Source organism: Nicotiana tabacum, chromosome 21 (genome assembly GCF_000715075.1).
Source record: "Nicotiana tabacum cultivar K326 chromosome 21, ASM71507v2, whole genome shotgun sequence".
Lineage (NCBI taxonomy): Eukaryota > Viridiplantae > Streptophyta > Magnoliopsida > Solanales > Solanaceae > Nicotiana > Nicotiana tabacum.
The window spans coordinates 22,660,870-22,683,278 of NC_134100.1; the positions used below are offsets into that span (position 1 = coordinate 22,660,870).

General features: G+C 38.9%; 1 protein-coding gene across 1 annotated transcript; it reads right to left on the reverse strand.

The window, feature by feature from the left end:
• Window positions 1-206: 206 nt before the first annotated feature.
• LOC107763493 (putative glutamine amidotransferase GAT1_2.1) lies at window positions 207-4,563 on the reverse strand. Its single transcript, XM_016581975.2, has 5 exons — window positions 4,362-4,563; window positions 3,431-3,744; window positions 2,226-2,645; window positions 1,412-1,618; window positions 207-570 (listed from the first exon to the last, which is right to left on the reverse strand). The coding sequence occupies exons 1-5, from the start codon at window positions 4,447-4,449 to the stop codon at window positions 319-321; spliced, it is 1,281 nt and encodes a 426-aa protein (XP_016437461.1). The 5' UTR covers window positions 4,450-4,563; the 3' UTR covers window positions 207-318.
• Window positions 4,564-22,409: the final 17,846 nt, after the last annotated feature.

The following is a 22,409-nucleotide window of genomic DNA, read 5'->3' on the forward strand; positions in this document are numbered from 1 at the left end:
AAATCGGGCTAACCTATCGTCCACACCCCCTAGTTTGTGCAAATGACTTGGAGCAAATATTTCAACAAAGTCACTCTTGAATGCTTTAAAGCTTAGATTTCCTGCCTAGAAAAAGACATGAACCAACCAAAAAAACAAAAAAAGACAGGAAAGAAAAGAGTGAACTTACACTTTTGAACTATTTCAATACATGTGATTCCATAAAAGAGCAAAAGAAAAAAAAATAGTCAATTCATTGATGTAGCAAAAAGACAAGTACAGAAACTTGACAACAAAGCAATAGAACCAAAAACTCATACAGAAAGATCCAAAATTCATTCAAGAGGCAACTTCATTGACAATATCTTGGAGTTTTCTCTCTAATATTTCTGAACATATTTGTCCCATCATATTGTAAAATGACTTGAGATCAGATAACTGTTCTACCGACATTTTCGACATTACTTTTCGTGCTATACCCTCTCTTTCCTCATTCATCTTCAGTTTCTCTAAGTAGGAACATCCATTTCTTATTGTGGCTCCCATCTGAATTAACCTTGCTTCTTGTTGAATACTCAATGCTGTATTTGACTGCAATACGAAAGACGGAGTCAGCATTTTAATTTTATGAGTTTTGAATTACAACTTTTAGTATTAATAAATATATTTTAAATTTAATATGTGTACGTATTTAATGAATTTCTTAACACAAATATACTATTTAAGCATATGTTTCTGAAACTGAATCCATATTTAGGCTTCTACCTTCGCCCCTGCTGCAACATTACATGATCACCAACAACTAAGTATATATGCAGTCGAGGTATTTTGGCTATATAAGTATGACTAGTTTCACGCATAGAACTATAGATTACTGATTTTTGCTCACTATAATAACAAGTTTATTTTTTTGTCACGTTAAAGTGACTAAACTTTTTTTACTGTAACAGTAATATTATAAAATTATCTTTCATCACATTAAATTAATTGTGTTCACCCGCTATAACAATATACTGACTAAACAATTCTCTATCATGATATTATAGAGTAATCAAGCTACGTGTGAATTGCGTAAAAATTACAGAGGACTAGAAGGTCAAATTTTCTAGTGTCTAGTAATTGTTTTTTTCTTTGTTTTATTTTATTTCACTAAAATGTTTTTTAATTGCTTTTCGTTTTATAAAATTTGGGTAGTCAACATATCTATACTGTGGATTCTTTTATTTTCTGTTATTTTGTATTATAAGTGGCGAAAATTGAACCTTTCAATCATTTGTATTCTCTGAACAATCAAGATATAATTAAATACTATTTTAATGCCACAATGGTTTTATGATTTTAAAACTATAGTCAGTAAGATCCAAATTAAATTCCCTATCCATATATGAAAAATTTATATCAATTTCATCTAACGGTTGTCAGAACGATATACCTCTAGGAACTCTGCTCCAGCATCTAAGTCAGATTCTTTAGATGAATGAATTTGATGGCCTCCTTCATATATATTCCTCGCAAGAGAGAAGCTTCTAACTATAATTTTCCTCTTTTTCTCCATTTCTTGATTAAGTTTTATGGGGTTTTGGACTGTTGTTGAGCTAGAGAGCTTCTTCTGATAAGCAACTACAGCTTTCACAAACTCCTGCAAATCACATTCAACTAAGTGTGAGTTTTCAGCACAAATCACTTAAGATTTAACTACTTAGATATATCAACAAGATAAATTTGCAACATTTCAATTGAACTTTAAGTTAATACCTCACATTTAATACTTGTCCAAAGTGAATTTAATACCTACCCAAAAATTTAAACATTTCTATTGGGCAAATATAGGGAGGTAATGTGACGCTTGTAAAGATTAAGTGTGAAATTGATTTAAAATATAAAATGTTACCAGCTAAAACATGTCAAAATATACTGATAATGCAAAAAACTTTTAGTATGTAAGTTTAATCCTTATCATAAAAGGCAGAAAAGTTAAAAGCTATATTGTTCGGACTAAAAAAGGGCGGTCCGGTGTGCTAAGCTTTCGCTATGCGCGGGGTTCGGGGAAGGGTCGAATCATAAGGGTCTATGGTACGCAGTCTTACCCTACATTTCTGCAAGAGGCTGTTTATTGTTCGGCCTCTTTAAAAATATTGCCGCACTCGTGTCAAATTCTAAACAATGCACTATTTTTGAAGGAACTGACGCGCTTCAAGAATTTTCTTAAAGAGTCCTAACAACAAAGGTTAGAAATGTATAGAAACCTGATAAGCAAAGGTGCATCCAGGATAGTCAAACTCATCAGTATCTGATTGCCTCATTCTCTCTGGATGAAATTGAAGTCCCATAATAAATTTACCCTCCTCAGGATTATAAGCATCTGGATCATAAAATCCTTCAATTAAACCATCTGGTGAAAATGCCATAGGAACAAATCTCTGAGCTAACTTCTTAACTCCTTGGTGATGATAACTATTGACAAAGATCTCCATTTTGTCATATTCTTCTAAGGAATTCTTGAACCAATGGTGCAATGGTGTATTCTCAATAATCTTGACAACATGCCTATGACCATCATAATTATCATAATCAATGTGGATTACCCTTTGATTTTGAGGGAGGTTTCTTGAGAGTTCCTTCTCAATGTCTCTATAGAGAGTTCCCCCACATGCAACATTAAGTACCTGCAGAGAATTTAATCTTTCAGGACGTTCAAAGTTCTGAATTTTTCTATAAACATATATAGGTTGTTATCGGCAAATGCGAATTCAGGATTTCAATTAATTTGATGGGTTCAACTTTTAAGATCTTCAGGATTCAATTTATTGTACTGTTAAAGCTGTGAGTTCAGATCTAATATTTGTTAGAGATTTCTTAACAGGTTTTATATATATATCTAATATCGAAAGTTATGGTTAAGACAAACCCGTAACCAGTAAGCTACATTTACCCCTAATTATCGGACTATTTATATCCTTGCTGTTAGCAAATTATCTGGTATTTGCGTTTGAACTCAGCTCGAACTTGCAATATAATATATGGTGACTTTAAACTATAGACAAACGTAGGAAGATAAACTTGGATGTTTTTCTCTGACACGTGGAACGTTTACACAGTACTAATCGAGGAGATAGACCTTCGTGACTTTTAATAATATTGAAATTAAGAAAGTATTTTTTAGATCTCTTATGTCTAAGAGATAGATTTTTTTGTGTAAAAACAAATTTCCTATATGTAAAAAGAAAGATAGGGTCATAAAATTAAAAATAAGTTTGCAATAGGCCACGAAACCATTTAACCAGTACCAATCGCAGCTCTGTTAAAATCGGAGGCAAAACCGACCATTCGCTTCGCTAACAAGAAGGATATACGAATGACCCAAAAATATAACAGAGCATAAAATTAAGATATTTCGTATAGAAAATAGTAAATTTACACCTTTTTCCCTTAAGTTATACTTAGTATTTACCTGTGAGCCTCGGCATATTCCCAAGTAAGGTATATTTCTTTCTAGACAAAGCTTTGCTAATCTCAGCTCAATAGTGTCTTTTTCTTTGTCAATGGCTGTGTCACTAGCATGTTGTCTTCGAATTTCTTCTATTTCTTCAGCAGAGAGATTAGCTGGTTCGTCATCATATAGAGAAGGGTCTAAATCTTCTCCTTCACATAGAAGAACTCCATGAATTGGCTCAAAACTTTCCAATAACATATGGACCCCTGTAACTCTTGGAACAATTACTGGGACTGCTCCATAGCTTACTATTAGATCAAGATGATATTCTCCTGAGATTATATCAGAGAGAAATCGACATTAATTGTTACCCTATTTGCACAATATAATTTTTCTAATAGGGATTCAGGAAAATATAAAATTGCTAAATTCTAACCAGAAAATAAAAAATATGCAAGAACGTTACACCTAAAATTTGAACCTATAATCTAATGCAAAATATGAATTACAGTTGCTATTATACTAGAATTTTCCTTTTCGCCAGAGGAAATGCAACAATTTTATATATATGTACAAAATTATTTTTATCCTATCTGCACTAATATAATTTTTCGAACAAAAGAAAGGATAGCACGGTGTACTAAGCTACTGTCATGTGCAGGGTCAGGTGAAGGGCCGGACTGCAAAGGTCTATTGTATGAAGCCGTATCCTGCATTTTTACAGGATGTTGTTTTCACGGCTCGAACCCGTGACCTCCTGCTCACATGACACCAACTTTATCAGTTACTTCCCCTTTTATTCTAACAAAAGAAAATCAATTAAACCCCTTATGTCCACCTAGCTTCACTCCTGGGTTTCTTCTGACAGTAAAAGTCTAGCGAAATCCTTTAAAAATTTGATCAAATATAGCAATTGACAAGAAAATGAGCACCAAAAATAACAACGTACCAACAAAATCGACAAACTTGTTCTTGCGAACAGTTCGTCTAGAGACGATGAGGACACGAGGTAGGACTATAGAGAGCTCGGCAGCCATGGCAAGACTTGTAAAAATCTATATGCTATATGATCAATTGTTAGTGAATAAATAGTAGTATACACAGAAATAATAAAGAAGATAAAGAGAAGAAGATGGACTGAAATTTCAGTTACATGAAGCTGCAATTTATAGGGATGAATTATGGTTAGAATATTAGAAAGTAGAGAGCTTAGGTGCGGTAAAGACGGATCCAGAATTTACATTTCGTATAGAAGCGGAGCTAGAGTTTCGGATGCGGGATCGATGGAACCCAATAATTTCAATCCAAACTTTATATTTGCCTTTAAAAATTCATTAAATATATATAAATTATTAGTAATTTAAAATCCACTTACTTAGAATGAATAATATCTCGAACACATTAGTTTCAAATTCTGGCTCCACTTCTGATTTTGTGGGTTCAACCTTTAGAGTTAACATCAAAACTCATTATATTTTTGACGTTACAATTATTATAATTTTAACAATTTTTATATAAAAATTTATTTATTTTATTAAAAGTATTGGATTAAAACGGTAGATTTTGGTGGGTGGTTGAGTAGAAAAAGAGGAAAGTATAGGATTTAGGGCGCTCCGCCGCGTAAGTGCAAACGTAAACATGTATCGGTGAAGAGATGTAGGAGGTGTTAATTGTGGAGTGAGGGAGGGTTTAATAAGCTGTCTGTTTTTATTGCTTTGCATAGTATGTTGTGAAAATGCATATCTGATGAAGGTTTTTCTGAGACGGTTTAAAGCTGAGGATATAAATGCTGACCTGGCGCTGATCTGGCTTTGTCTATTTTCCCAACAACCTTTTATACACTGACTGTTACAAGAAAGAACAGTCATGGTCATTGAATATTTAAATATTCATGGTCATTGAATAGTCTTTTTAGTCGGCTTTTTTGTTCTTAATGATTTATTGCTCGTAAGTTTTATAGCGGACCTACCTTGCTAACACTAAGAATATTACATATTGTATATAATTACGCTTGCCTTCACTTAGAAACTATATGCCTCCTATTAAAGTGTTAGGCATGCTCCTGAAATTAGATTCCCTCGTTCTGATATGGTTTTGTCCATATACGGAATATGCTATTACTTAATTGATATTGTAAATAATTTTTATACTATCATGTCTCTTAGAATCCAATCATAGATAATTTTTTGTAGCTCCTATGAATTATTTGCCTAGAAAAAATAATAAATGACCAATTACATTAATTGTTATGTAGGTTATGCAAATTAAAAGGGTTTAATACTATCAGTGCATGGGTGTAAATTTTAAACAAAATTGTTGTCTCATTTTTGTTTCAAATAGAAGCCATCATCATGTGTCTGCGCTGCAAGAATTCGATGTGATAGTCCTATTTCTTTAATTTAAGTTACATGTGATTGAAATATGCTAAGATGACGGCTTGTATTACTTCTTCTGTCCCAAAATAAAAGCATCACTATTTGGACTCGGAGTCAAACAAATTTCATTGACTGGAATTCTTAAGATAAATGCAAATTTTCTTAAAAAAACTTCAAACTCGATATTCTATTTCATGTCGAAAACTGACGACATTAATTATCTTGATCGGAACTCTGTCCTTGTAGCAAGTGAAGAAATATTAAATGTGTAAATAGAACTTTACTTGGGGAAGGCAGCATTAAGTAGGCATGTAGGTTCCAGGTCGTGAGTAAAATGAATGTGGTCGTAGGTATAGAGGAGATCTAAAATTTGAATTTTAAAGGTTCGGGATGCTACTAAATCGAATAATTACTTGAGTTACTCAGTTAATTGTATATTATTAATAGATTTTAAGCATAAAAATAAAATTTGAACGAAAATTACTGAATTCGACTGAACACATAATCAAATATGTGCATTCTGTATACGGTAGAAATCGGGGCTACCCGATATCATTCTTTGGTTGAGATAGGAATGTCACGTCAAAGAGCTAGGACGTTGAGTCCGGACCGAGGTCGACATCGATTGCGGCCAGAAAGAGGCAGACTTCGAGTGACATCGACATAGCTTGATAACGGAAAAGGCAAGATATTCGCGATTGGTCGAGGATCGTGGTGTGAATCTCGGAACGAATCAATCTACAACAGTTAATTAGATGTTAATATGGTTTCACACTAGCTATAATTAGAAGTGTACCTTATTTAGGACTCCTATATTATATAAAGAGGGATCCCATTCATTTGTAAGAATCATCATTGTTCACTGATAAGAATATATACACTCATTACTTCCCTGCTATTTCACTTACTGTTCATCAGAATTGCTTTATCATTTACTTTTGTTACTATCCCACCTCGAGACTACCTCAAGTCGAGGTCGAGACCTGGCTAACATACTGATTTGATTTATTTTATTCTCTAATTTATTCGTTTATTTTCTTGCTTATCAATTGGTATTGGACGAAATCACATATCCTTAAAACCACAATATAAGTTTAATTGTTATCCAAATTTGAGGGTAAGCAGTTTGGCGCCCACCGTTGGGCTAAGGATAATAGTGAATGTTCGGTGCTGATTCTGATAAAACACATTATTTTACGCTTGTTCTTGTCAAGTATCTTTGCTCTCAGGTTAATGTCAACTCACAAAACGCACCCACACATGGTGAAGATGGTCTCGGGTTTCACGAGGAAAACCGCAATGTAATAGCTCCAGGAACCGAGGTGCCACAAGCTAATCTCGGGGGAGCACCGGTTGCCAATCCAGTTGATGTTAGTTCGCACGTTGCTTTAAATGTGGACCTAGGCGCGGACCCCGAAGGGAGTGTACACAGAGAAGGCTAATCTGGCGGCCAAGGTACACAAGGCAGAGGAGACGGATGAGTTAGTCTCCAGGTGATATTCGAGATGCTACAGGCTCAACAGGCCGCTATTGCTCAATTACAAAATCAACATAGAACTCCGAGTGGGGTTGAGCCAGAAATCACTCGCCATACCGAGCCAGTGCCAGAAGGTCGAATGGTAACGAATCGGGGACTGATCCTGCAATAATGAAAACGCTCGAGGAGCTCACCAAAATAATTGAGTCATGAGAGAAGAAAATCGAAGCTAATGATAAAAAAGTGGAAACATACAACTCCAGAGTTGATAAGATACCGGGGGCACCACCAATCTTGAAAGGGATGGATTCGAAATAATTTGTATAAAAAGTCGTTCCCTTCGAGTGCGGCTCCAAAACCCATTCCAAAAATGTTTCGTATGCCAGACATATCTAAATACAACGGCACCACTGATCCCAACGAGAATGCAACCTCCTACACATGCGCCATCAAGGGTAACAATTTGGAAGATGATGAGATCGAATCTATTTTATTGAAGAAGTTCGGGGAAACCCTATCGAAGAGAGCAATGATTTGGTACCACAATCTACCACCAAATTCCATCGACTCGTTTGCCATGCTGGCAGAATCTTTGTTAAAGGCACATGCGGAGCCATAAAGGTTACGATAAGGAAATCAACCTTTTCAAAGTAAGAGAGAGGGATAATGAAATGTTGAGGGAGTTTGTATCCCGATTTCAAATGGAACCCATGGAGTTGCCACCGGTCACAAATGGTTGGGCCGTTCAAGCTTTCACTCAAGGATTGAATGAACAAAGTTCGATAGCATCACGTCAACTGAAGCAAAATCTGATCGAATATCCGGCTGTAACTTGGGCAAATGTACACAATCGGTACCAATCGAAGATCAGGATCGAGGATGAACAATTAGGAGCTCCTTCCGGTTCAGTGCACCCGAACAGATCAGTCGCTAAAAATCAGAAGGACATCGATAGAGAGCCAAGATCGAACAAAGACCGGTATCAACGCCTATACCGCAGATCGCAATAGCAGTGGTCCGAGATGCAATCATGCCCGGAACGATCGGAGAAGCGATCGAGGACATAATTCTAGGGGACTCATGAGCAAAAATGATTTTGACAAGTACGCCGACCTTATAGAGGCACATCGATTATCGGAGTATAATTCTAGTGTCGATACGTCAGGTATTGTATCAGTAATTGGAAGAATCAAAGACACCAAATGACCTAGGCCCATATAGATCAATCCTTCCCAAAGGAACCCCAATCTGATGTGCAAATGTCATGGCACATATGGTCACAGGACCGATGATTGTAGGCAATTGAGAGAGGAAGTAGCTCGTTTATTCAATGAAGGCCACCTTCGAGGATGCTTAAGTGCTCGAGCCAAGAATCATTTCAAAGAAAGGGACGCCAACAAGAAAATTGAACAGGAAGAGCCACAACATGTAATTCATATGATTGTCGGAGGGGTCGATATTCCACAAGGGACAATGTTCAAACGCACTAAGGTATCAATTACTAGGGAGAAACGGACCCGAGACTATATGCCAAAAGGCAGCGTATCATTCAACGACGAGGAGGCTGAAGGAATTTCTCTGCCTCACAACGACGCTATGGTAATCTCTATCTTATTAAATAAAGTTCAAGTTAAGCGTGTTTTAGTGGATCCAGGTAGCTCAACAAATATCATCCGATCAAGGGTCGTGGAGCAACTCGGCCTACAAGATCATATCGTGCCCACAGCTCGTGTCTTGAACGGTTTCAATATGGAGTGAAACAACTGAAGGAGAGATTATCCTATCGGTGAACGTGGTTGGAACTATCCAAAATACCTAGTTTACGTAATCGAGGTTGGCATGAGGTTTAACGCCCTACTCGGGAGGCATTGGATCCACAACATGAGGGAAATCCCTTTGACTCTCCACCAATTGATAAAATTCCTAACGTCGGATGGGGTATAAATAGTGTACGGGGAGCAGTATGCTGCAAAAGAAATTTTTGCGGTCGATGAGGTAATACCAGTTTTTTGGCGCTATCAACATCGGAAGGATCAGGCATTAAAGGTAAACAGGAAGCCAAATAGCAATCACCGCTACCAGCCTCGACCGAATCGGAGAAGCAGAAAATGGAGGAGGAAGAGGACGATCTTTTTACCCCTCGAACTTTTGTTGTTCCCGAAGACTCCGACGCCACCAAGTCAATGGTTGAAGAGCTGGAACAGGTTATATTAATTGAGCACCTGCCCGAGTGAAAGGTATACCTAGGAACGGGGTTAACCCCCGAACTCAAGAAAAAACGTATTCATTTTCTTATTGATGACATAGATTGTTTTGCTTGGTCCCACTTAGACATGACAAGGATCCCGCCGGAAATAACAATGTATCGGCTAAGCCTGGACCTAAAGTTCAGACCGGTGAAATAGAAGAGAAGGCCCCGGTCCGAGGTAAAGCACACATTCATAAAGGACGAGGTAACTAAACTGCTCAAAATAGGGTCCATTCGGGAAGTAAAGTACCCTGAATGGTTAGCTAATGTAGTCGTAGTTGCTAAAAAAGAGAACATACTTAGGATTTGTGTAGATTATAAGGATTTAAACAAGGCATGTCCCAAAGATTCTTTTCCATTGCCTAACATCGATCGCATGATCAACGCCGCGACCGGCCATGAGATCCTTGGTTTTTTACATGCCTATTCCGGGTACAATCAAATTCAAATGAACCCGGAAGACCAAGAAAAGACTTCATTCATTACCAAGTATGGAACATATTGTTATAATGTAATGCCTTTCAGGCTAAAAAATGTTGGAGCTACCTACCAATACCTACTAAACAAAATGTTGGAAGAACAGATAGGTAAATCAATAGAGGTATATATTGATGACATGCTAGTTAAATTTCTGCGCGTAGAGGACCATTTGACACATTTGTAGGAAACATTCGAGATACTGAGAAAATACAACATGAAGCTCAACCTCGAGAAATGCACTTTTAGGGTCGGTTCGGGCATGTTCCTTGGCTTCATGGTATCAAATCGGGGAATTGAGATCAACCTTGATAAAATCAAGGCTATCGAAGACATCACCATCGTAGGCAGCGTTAAAGCTGTGCAAAGTATGACAGGGCATATAGCTACCTTAGGACGATTCATATCAAGATCGTCGGATCGGAGTCATAGATTCTTCTCTCTACTCAAAAAGAAGTACAATTTTGCCTGGAACCCGGAATGCCAACAGGCATTATAAGAATTGAAGCGATACCTCTCGAGACCATCATTTCTTCATACTCCAAAGGCAGATGAAAAACTCTACTTCTACTTGGCAGTCTCGGAGATTGTGGTAAGTGGTGTCCTGGTTCGAGAAAATCAAGGTACGCAATTTCTTGTTTATTATGTAAGTCAAACTCTAGGAAAAGCAGAAACTAGATATTCGCACTTAGAGAAATTGGCACTTGCGTTGATAAGAACCTCTAGGAAGCTAAAACCGTATTTTCAATGTCACCTCATATATGTTATTAACCATTTACCCACTTCGTAATGTTTTGCATAAGCCCGAACTATCGGACTGATTGGCCAAATGGGTCGTTGAACTCAGTGGGTATGATATCAAATATCAATTTGGAATGTCCATCAAGTCTCAAATTTTAGCAGACTTCGTGGCCGATTTCACGCCAAACCTTGTACCCAAAGTCGAAAAGGAACACTTGTTAAAATTGGGGACATCATCAGGGGTGTGAACTCTTTTTACAGATGGTGCTTCGAATGTGAAAGGGTCCAGGCTAGGCATCATTTTGAGGCTTCCCACAGGAAATACGATTTGACAATCTATCAAACCCCTAAGTTGAATAACAATGAGGCCGAGTATGAGACCATGATTGCAGGCCTCGAGCTGGCTAAAATTTTGGGCGCTGAGGTCATCGAGGCCAAGCATGATTCACAGCTCGTGGTTAACCAGGTCAACAAAACATTCGAAGTCCGAGAAGATCGAATGCAAAGGTACTTGGATAAATTGCAGGTGACCTTACACTGGTTCAAAGGATAGACCCTACATCATGTACCTCGAGAATAGAATGGTGAGATCGATGCCCTTGTAAACTTAGGATCGTCAATCGAAGATGAGATTAGCTCAGGGACTATCGTCTAACTCTCGAGATTCGTGGTCGAAGAAGGTCACGCTGAGATAAACTCGACAAGCTTAACTTGGAATTGGAGGAATAAATACATCGAGTACTTGAAAAACGGAAAGATCACATTGGACCCTAAAGAATCGAGGGCCTTACGAACAAAAGTTGCTCGATTCACATTGGCTGAAGATGGAATATTGTACAAGAGGGCGTTCGACGGACCATTAATAGTATGTTTGGGACCAGGGGACACCGATTATGTTCTATGAGAAATCCATGAAGGTACTTGTGGGAACCACTCCGGTGCCGAATCACTAGTTCACAAAATCATCAGCACGGAATACTATTGGGATAGTATGGAAAAAGACGATAAGGAGTTTGTTCGAAAATGTGATAAATGCCAAAGGTATGCACTAATGACCCATCAGCCCGAGGAACAACTTCATCCGGTCCTATCCCTATGGCCATTCATGAAATGGGGGACAGATATCGTCAGCCCTCTTCCATCGGCTCCAGGTAAAGCTAAATTTATTTTGTTTATAACTGACTACTTTTCTAAATGGGTGGAAGCACATGCTTTCAAGAAAGTCAGAGAAAAAGAACTTATATACTTAATCTGGGATCACATCATATGCCGATTCGGGATACCTGCTGAAATCGTATGCGACAACGGAAAGTAATTCATCGGCAGTAAGGTAACAAAGTTTCTTGAAGAACATAAAATAAAAAGTACCTTATCAACACCATATCATTCAAGTGGAAACGGACAGGCCAAGTCAACGAACAATACTATCATTCAAAATCTAAAGAAAAGATTGAACGACGCCAAGGGAAAATAGAGAGAAATTCTACCCAAGGTTCTTTGGTCATATCAAACAACATCGAAGTGCAGTACATGGGAAACCCCGTTCTCCTTAGTATATGGCTCCGAAGCCTTAATTTCGGTCGAAGTCGGGGAACCTAGTGCCAGATTTCGACATACAACGAAAGAATCAAATCACGAGGCTATGAATACTAGCCTCGAACTATTGGATGAAAAACGAGAAGCCGCACTAGTTCGGATGGCTGCAGAAAAATAAAGAATCGAGAGATACTATAATAAAAGAGCCAACCTTCACCGCTTCAGAATTGGGCACATAGTCTTAAGGAAAGTCACCATCAACACTCGAGACCCTAATGAAGGAAAAGTCGACCCAAATTAGAAAGGACCCTATCAAGTCCTCGATATCGTTGGGAAGGGATCTTACAAACTTGACACAATGGAGGGCGAACAATTGCCAACCAATTGGATATATCACTCCTCAAACGATATTATTGCTAAGGTATGACTTTCTCCCTTTTCATTTGTATTTGGTACTAGTATATGGAAGGTGTTCGATCAAAGACGTTGAAGAAGCTCTTCAACACGAGGACCTTAGGTTTCAAAGCACGTGTTGCACTTTTTTCCCTTAGAACGGTTTTTATCCCAAATGAGTTTTTCCGATGAGGTTTTTAATGAGGCAACAATTATATGTGCTACCTGGGGATAATTCAACAGTATCCGAGGCTTCTCTACATTCAACCTCGAATACTAGGGGGCATCACCCTCGAATGATTTATTTTTAAGGGAAAATACTTCGTGTCAAAAAGGACTCGATAGGGAAACTTGTAATGGGCCAAAGTGTCAAACGAACCGTGTCCATGTAGATTGATTGAGCCCCAATGGCAAAACATGTACGCATGTATAAATTATTCAAAGAATCATTTTTCCTTATCAAATAGCTTGTGCCTCAAAGAAAATTTTCTACCATACAAGCTCCATGCTTATTATTTTTTGTGAAAATGGCTCAAGGGCCAAGTACATCTATACCTCGAACGGTAAATGGCTCAATGGTCAAGTATAAATACATCTTGAATGGTAAACCCCCTTACTCGGGGACTGCCGTTCGGAAATCAACATGTTCGAATTACCTAAAGGACCTCAAAGAGACACCCCTCTATTTATAGCCAAGGCTATTATTCTCGGGGACTAACACTTCGATCAAATTCAAAGTATTATTGGGAAAATAAGACCAAGAGTCACACACGAAGGCTACGGCCAATCTAACGCGGCTTAGAGACGTGCAAACCCCGCAATAAAAATAAGCCTTCGAATTCTCTAAAAACGGTTAAAAAGGGATACCCTTGGAAAAATAATCAAAGGGCTTCGATAAATCAGCCCTCGAAAAACCTTAAGAGGTATTGAATTAACCAAATAAAAACTTGTGCTAAGGCACAAAAAACAAAGGGGAATAGGTACAAAATATACATGCTAAGGCATAAGAAAGTTTTACTAAGTCTTTGAGCCAAAAGAGGGAAAAAATAGCCATCCTTTAGAGGCCATATCGCCCAATTCAAAGAGCCTAAGGGCCAACACGCACTTCGAATTCGAGAATACGTTCTTACTCGATTCGAACCTAAGGGTCCCACTCTCTTGAATTTGAATAAGAACCTACTCTACTATAGATCGAGGTTCGTTATCATTCTAAACAAACCTAAGGGTACTTTTTTTCCAAATTCGGGTTTCACTCGAACCCGACTATAAAAGCAGTATTGTTATGGCTTCGATCAAGTCATTTAAAACCAAAGTCTCGAACATATTTTATGTGCTAAAATTTTACAAGGCACGTAACATGATCAAAGACAAAATTTGAGAAGGCATTCAAAAGAGAAATTTCTTTATATATATGGATAAAAATATGTACAAGAGACGACAAGGGCCTTACACAAAATTTCAAAAAAGAAGCGAAAAATTCTAAGTGCCTAATTTTCCTCGAGAGATTTATCTCCATCTTCTCCGCTCTCGGATCCGCTCACACTCCCGGAGTCATCATCATCATAGAGCAAAGTTTCTCCTTGTCCTCCAGCGCTTTTGCATTCTCAACATTGGCTGTGAGGTCAAAGCCCCGAGCATGAACCTCCTCAAGAGTCTCCCTCTAAGACTAACATTTGAAATGCTATAATCGAACTTAAGCGGCATCAAAAATTTCCTTGGATCGAGCGTTAGCGGCTTCAGCGTCGGCTCAGTAGATAGCCATGACCACCTCCGCGTCGGCCTTTGCTTTTTCTGCTATAGATGCGGCCTTTGCAAGCTCAGCAGCCAGCCGAGTCACGAGCTCTTCAATTTTCTTGGCTCGATCCAAGATCTCTTCCCTTATGTTTTGGAGTTGACGCTAAACCGAAGATAGTTGGGCCTGAGCGGTATCTTTTCCAGAGGCAAGACGGTCCATGTTCAGCTTCCACCCCAATGTCTCTGCCTCTTTTACCTCTGCATCCTTGCGAAACTGCTCAATTTTCTCAGCCTTCTACTGAACCTGCGGGGTCTAAGTGTTAGTCACCAATACCAAATTGATATGTCAAGCTCCTAAAAATTTACATTACCTGCTCGATGAGGTCAGTCTACCTCTTATGAGTTGTTGCCAATTCAGCTCGGAGGTCCCTGATTTCCTCTTCTTTCTGCACATAGAGGCGTTTGGGGGCGTCTTTCTCCTCCATGAGCCTTTTGAGATCGGCCTCACACCGGTTCAGCTAAGCTTGGGATTTGGTGAACGCTTCCCGATGAAGCATCACAGCCTATGGAGAAAGGAAAGAAATCAAATAGAAAGAAATAAAAGCAAACGTAATAACGGTAATGAAATTTACCTGGGTCAGGTGATGCTGGGCCTCATAAAAAATGATCTTTACATCTAGGTCGGAAACATCATCGACCCCCGCGAGGCAGCCATAGAATATGTCTTCCCCATCGTGGTATGTTCCCACATCGGGTCTCCATAGACCGAGCCTCCCGAAATTGACCTTCAAAAAATATGGGGTCGGGTGGCGAATTATCAATATTGATTACTCCAAGCAAGTCACTTGGGGCACTCTCTCCCTTTTGAAGCGCCTCGGGACTGGACACTTCGGGCACACTCACCGGTTGTTCATCATGGCAAGAGATATCTTCGGCCCCGATAACTCGAGGACTTTGCTCTAACCACCTTCCAAGATCTCCTCGATCCGAAGATGAGATTCCTCAACCATCACCGGCTCAGCTACTTTCAAAGCTTCGACGCTCCCCTCTTTCGAGCCACCAGCTCACAACCAGCATCTTCCCCCTCTTCCTCTTCATCTTGTAGTTTTTGGGTTACGGTAGCAGATAGAGCAGCGGAGTCATCTTTCGACTTGCGAGTTTCACTCTTTTTAGGCTTCGGGGTATCAAAAGGCGAGCCCTTCTCATTTTCTTGTCCTTGATGATTTGGGAGCCATCTCTTCCCCAGGAGCGGCTGGCCTAATTTCAGTAACATCCCCGAGGGATACATAAAAGGGAGTCAAGTATAAACAAAAAGAAACATTTCAAAAAAAGGCATCGAAACCGTACAGGATAAGCTTACTATGATTTTTGGCCTCCCATCTTCCCCTTGCCAAGTCACTCCAGTAGAGCTCGGAATGAGAGGAAGGCGAGGCTAGCTTCCGAATTCAGTCTTCGAGGTCGGGGACTGCGTGAGGCATCCAAACAACTGGTGCATAACAGATGAAAGCATTACTTAAAGAAAAAATGGAGTACAAAGACTAATGCGTAATATGTTACTTATGATCGGAGTTCCACTTCTCGAGGAACGATATTTTCTCATCCGGGATAAGGTTGCAGGTCCTTACTTATACGAACCGGCTCATCCAACCCTGGTGCTTGTCCTCATCAACGCTCGCAAACAAGGCCTTCGTTGCTCGGCGTTGGAGCTTAATCAACCCTCGAAAAAGTTGAGGTCGATATAACCGCATGAGATGGCTTAGTGTGAACTCCAACCCCTCGGCCTTGTTACAAAAAAAGCGGAGCATGATCATTATATGCCAGAACGAGGGATGAACCTGGCCTAGGGTAACCCGGTACCTATTGCAAAAGTCGACAACAACTGGGTCAAGAGGACCCAATGTGAACGGGTAAGTGTAGACACTTAGAAACCCCTCCACATAAGTGGTAATACTCTCTTCGGGAGTGGGGATTTGTACCACGACCTCGGCCCCCCAATTATAGTCTCTCTTCACAGACTCGAGATGTCCCGCTGTTATCGAGCAGATGTATTTCGATAGGTGTTCAAATCGGCCAGGGCCGATGGAGGGTTCTCGACTTTGAAGTCATATTTTAAGACACAAGGGCCAGGAACATACTCGTGAGGGAGCGGTTCCATCGGCGTTTTGTCGCCGGCCAGTCGTGAAGAAGAGGAAGAAGCTTTTTCCTTTTGTGGGACAGTTTTGGAGGTTTTCACCATTAATTCATGTAGAAGGAAGCTGGAAGAGGTGAAATTTGGTATTTTTGATACTAACAAAGTTGACTCAACAGGTGGTGAAAGAGAAGAGATGGAGAGAGTAAGAGACTTAGAAAACTTGGTGGAGGTGAAAGTAAAATTTTGATTCAACCAAAGAGCCTATATTTATAGATTCACGACAACGGTTCGATGATGCTAGTGGCCGACCGTCCATTGGCAATCATTAATGGTTTGGGAAACTGTATCGACGGTACATTTTGGTCACCTCGATCGCTTACGTCACAGGGATGACATCATTATCGGTATCTCCAAAAAATCAAGGCTCAAGTCATTTCTTATTGTTTTACTCTAAGAAACGAGGGGACTATCTGTATACGGTAAAAATCGAGGCTACCCGATTTCGTCCTTTGGTCGAGATAGGAATGTCACGTCAAAGAGCTAGGACGTCGAGTCTGGATCGAGATCGACATTGATTGCAGAAAGAGGTAGACTTTGAGTGATATCGGCATAGCTTGATAACGGAAAAGGCGAGATATTCGCGATTTTCGAGGATCATGGCGTGAATTGCGGAACGAATCAATCTACAACGGTTCATTAGATGTTAATATGGTTTCCTACTATAATTAGAAGTGTACCTTATTTAGGACTCCTCTGGTATATAAAGAGGGATCCCATTCATTTGTAAGAATCATCATTGTTCACTGATAAGAATATATACACTCACTATTTCCCCGCTACTTCACTTACTGTTCTTCAGAGTTGCTTTATCATTTACTTTTCTTACTATCCCACCTCGAGACTACCCCAAGTCGAGGTCGAGACCTGACGAGCATACTGGTTTGATTTATTTTATTCTCTAATTTATTCGTTTATTTTCTTGCTTATCAATTGGTATTGGACGAAATCACATATCCTTAAAACTACAATATAAGTTTAATTGTTATCCGAATTTAAGGGTAAACGCATCCGCTCCTACATAAGTATAGGGGCGATGTAACCTACCCGCTAGGGGTTCGTCTAAATCCATAAATTTGACATCGAATATAGATAAATACTTAAAAAAATTTACTAAAACATCAATAAATATTAAATTTGAACGTGTAAATTTTAACAATATAATAAATTCCATAACGAAAATCTTAAAAGTTAATTCATTATATTTAAATTATGAATCTGCCTTTTGCGGAGGTGGGGGGTTATGGCAATTCATATTGCTCCCATGAGGTTTGGAGAGGGTGGCAACTAAGAGAATAGTAAAATGGCTCTTCCATTTCCTCGGAGTCACCTCGACAGATATTGGCAAGTGGGTCACTCTTTACTGCTCATTTAAAATCTCAGCCATTTTTGTTTTGAGTTTTATACATTGCATCCACCTAAGCTTTTCATTATTTATGAATGGACGCAAAACATCGTTACGATTATTCATTAATTTCATATACAATATTTTTCGTCTAATGTACTGGCCATCAAGCCACCAGAGTGTCTAGACACACTCTTCAAAGAAAAGCTCCTTTTGATTTTCTATATATTGATCAGGCAAATGGCCTAGCTTACATAGCTATTCTTTAGAAATAAATACATTCCATTGCGTGCTATTATATATAGAAGCATATAATTTTTCAGGTGTAAAAGAAATATATTGAATTGAAAGCAATTAACTAATTGATATAGTTTGTATTGATTTAAAGATCACGAAATCTAGCATTAAATATTAAAGCTAGGTTCAATCTAATTAGTTGAGTGCCCGCGCCCACACCGCTAATTTACTCTTGAGTATTGAAAAAATGAGGAACATCATTTCTATAAACTCGAGTGCATCATAATAGTATTCAAAAGAGTTTAACTTATCAATATAAGAGAAAAGTTATATTATCGTATCACTTAAAGGTAATTTACTTCATAACAAATGTAACTATTAACTATTGTAAAAATTTAGGATATGATTGAGCTGAAATATTAATGATTTTGTTGTGCTTCTTCTGTCACATTACAAGAGACCATAAACATCATAATTATGTGCTCTAATTTTATTCCAACTAACTTTATCCGGACCTACTGGAGCCTAAGGCCACTAAAGCAGTGGCCTCGGGCTTCAAAAATACTCAATGCCCTAAAATCTATAAATAATATATATAATATTTAATAATTATACATTACTGATAGAATTTTTAAATTATTTGGTTAAAATAGTTATAGCTAAAAGTTTTACACATCTTAAATTGTAGTTACTAGTTGTTTTCTGTCTTTAATTCGTTCCCAACTTAAATCGATCTTCTTATAATGTTAGTTTAGAATAATTTTTCTTAATTCTTTGAGTGCCTTTGTAGACATTTTTCAAGCTACTTTGATAAGTAACTATTAAAATTCGTCCTTAACATTGAATGACTCTTGAAACATACCCCAGTAGTTACTACTATATTACTTATTTCAGTTTATATTTAGAATTAAAAGTGCTAAGAGAAACTGTATAAGTAGAAGAATACTCTAATTGACAAATTCAATCAGATAAAAAGTGTTAATTCAATTACCGTACAATTTTTATCAGTTGGCTCGGTTGAAAATTCTTTTCAAAAACTAAATCAATAAAGTTCAAAATGAAACAAATTAGTTAGACGTTGTTAATAATCAAAACTGATTATAACTTGTTTAGATTTCGATAAATTATAAAAATAAAAAGAATAATTAATAAAATTTAAGGGCCCACTTGTAATTTTTGCCTAAGGTTCCATATTTTGTGGAGCAGCCCCTAACTTTATCAAACAAAAAGAAAAAGAGTATGGGGAACTATAAACCAACGTACTGACAGACATATAACCTGCAAGATCCTTCAATGGGTCCAAAACCTAAAAAGGACCCCATGATAAAACACGTGGCTCATAAAGTTTCGAACTTTCAATATGGAAATTAAAAAGGTTTGGTACGCAAAGGGACTAATCATGATAATTCAGCCTCTTAATAGTTTTTGGGAAAATAAAAATAATTATTAAAGCAAGTATGATCCATCGCATAAGAAGGAGCATGTAACTATTCGACAAATGTGAATGGAGTGTATTTTGTGAAGGTAAACAAGTTATATTCTGTATACGGTCGAAATCAGGTATGCCTGATTCCGTAGGTTGGAGGGGTCGCTTCGAGAACAAGTTCAAAATGGACTGGGCTCGAGCTCGATGGCGGAGTACAAGACTCGAAGATTGAAGTGCTCAATGAATACCAATGTCAAGTATGACCAACCTCGAGATAATACCGTTATGGTTTCATAACAGAAAGAGCGAGATTCCCGCAGTGGCCCGAGATCATGGCGTAAATTTCGGAACGGATTTGTACTCGGCAGTTAGACAGCTGTATAATAAGATTCCCTACTATAATTAGAAGTATACCTTATTAAGGATTCCCCTACTATATAAAGGGGATCTCAATCATTTGTAACGCATCAATCATTGACAAGAGAAGATACATATATCACTTTCTTGCTTACTTTTCATCTGAATTGCCTTATTATTTTATTGTTCTGACTACCTACCTCGAGGCTGCCATAGCTAGAGGTCGAGACTTGCTTGCACACTGGTTTGACTTACTTTACTATTTAATTTATACACTTGATTCCTTGTTTATCAGTTAGTATTGGATTAAATCACATATCTTTAAAACCACAATACAAGTTTAATTGTTACCCGGATTTTAGGGTAAATAGTTTGGCGCCCACCGTAGGGCTAAGGATAATAGTGATTGTTTTAGTACTGATTCTGATAATACACGTTATTTTCACACTTGTTCTTGTCAAGAATATTTGTTCTCAAGTTAAAGCATGTCAAACTCACAAAATGCACCTGTACATGGCGATGATGGTCTTGGATTTCACGGGGAAACGATAAAATAGTTGCTCCAGGAGCTGGTGTTCTACCGATTAACCCTAGGGAAGCACTGATTGCCGATCCAGTCGATGTTAGTTCGCACATTACTTTGAATGCGGACTTAGGCGCAGACCCCGGAGGAAGTGTACGTAGGGAAGTCCGATCCGGTTGCCAAGGAACACAGGGTGTATGAGACGGAGGAGTCGGTCTCCAAATAATATTCGAGATGCTACAAGCACAACAGGTTGCTATAGCTCAGCTTCAAAGTCAACATAAAACTCCGAGTGTGGTTGAACCAGAAATCACTTGTCGTACTGAGCTGGTGCCAAAAAGGTCGAACGGTAATGGATCGGGGACTGATCCTGCAATTATGAAGATGCTCGAGGAGCTCACCAAAAGAATCGAGTCGGAGAAAAAAAAATCAAAGATAATGACATGAAAGTGGAAACATACAACTCCCGTGTTGATCAAATACGGGGGGCACCCTCGATTTTGAAAGGTTTGGATGTAAAAAAGTTCGTGCAAAAGCCATTTCCTCCGAGTGCGGCCCTGAAGTCCATTCCTAAGAAGTTCCGTATGGCGGATATACCTAAATACAAGGGGACAAGCGATCCTAATGAACACATCACTTCGTACACATGCGAGATTAAAGGAAATGACTTAAATGATGTTGAGGTCGAGTCGGTTTTGTTGAAAAACATTTGGGGAAACTTTGTCAAAGGGAGCAATGATTTGGTATCACAACTTGCCACCGAATTCAATCAACTCATTTTCTATGTTAGCAAACGCCTTAGTGAAGACGCACGCCGGGGCCATAAAGATTGCAACATGGAAATCGGACATTTTTAAGATAACACGGAGGGGTGATGAAATGCTAAGGGAGTTCGTATCCCGATTTCAAATGGAGCTAATGGAGTTACCACCGGTCACAGATGATTGAGCCGTTCAAGCTTTCACCCTAGGGTTGAACGAGCGGAGTTCGATAGCGTCACAAAAATTAAAGCAAAACCTGATCGAGTATCCAGCTGTAACTTGGGCAGATGTCCACAATCGATATTAATCGAAGATCAGGGTCGAGGACGACCAGCTAAGAGCCCCTTCGGGTTCGGTTTATCCAAACAAATTGGTAGTTAAATCCCCGAGGGATACCAATAGGAAACCAAGGTCGAATAGAGAACGATATCAGCCATATATCGCAGATCGAAGAAATAATGGTTCGGGGCGCAATCCTTCTCGGAATGATCGAAGAAATGATCGAGAGAAAAATTATCGAGGACTTATGAGTAAGAGTGGTTTTGATAAACATGTTGATCCCGTAGAAGCACCTCGGTTATCGAAATATAATTTCATTGTCGATGCATCGAGGATTGTATCAACTATCGGAATGATCAAAGACACCAGGTGGCCCAGACCTATATACACCGATCCTTCTCAAAGGAACCCAAACTTGATGTGTAAATATCATGGCACACATGGCCATAGGACCGAAGACTGTAGACAACTGAGGGATGAGGTGGCTCGATTGTTCAACGAGGGCCACCTTCGAGAGTTCCTCAGTGATCGAGCTAAGAATCACTTCAGAGAAAGAGACGCCAACAGAAAGAATGAGCAGGAAGAACTGCAGCATGTCATTCATATGACCGTTGGCGGGGTTGATGCTCCACAAGGACCTATATTCAAACGTACCAAGGTTTCGATCACCGAAGAAAAGCGGACTTAGGGTTATGTGCCTGAAGGCATCTTATCGTTCAATGACGAAGAAGCGGAAGGCATTTCTCATCACACAATTGTCACACCTCCTTTTTCCGCCCCCGCGAGAGGTGAAGGAGTTTTTTCCAATTAAAGGACAATCGAAACAGGATTTGTTTGTTTATTTCAGAGTCGCCACTTGGGAGATTTAGGGTGTCCCAAGTCACCAATTTAATCCCGAAT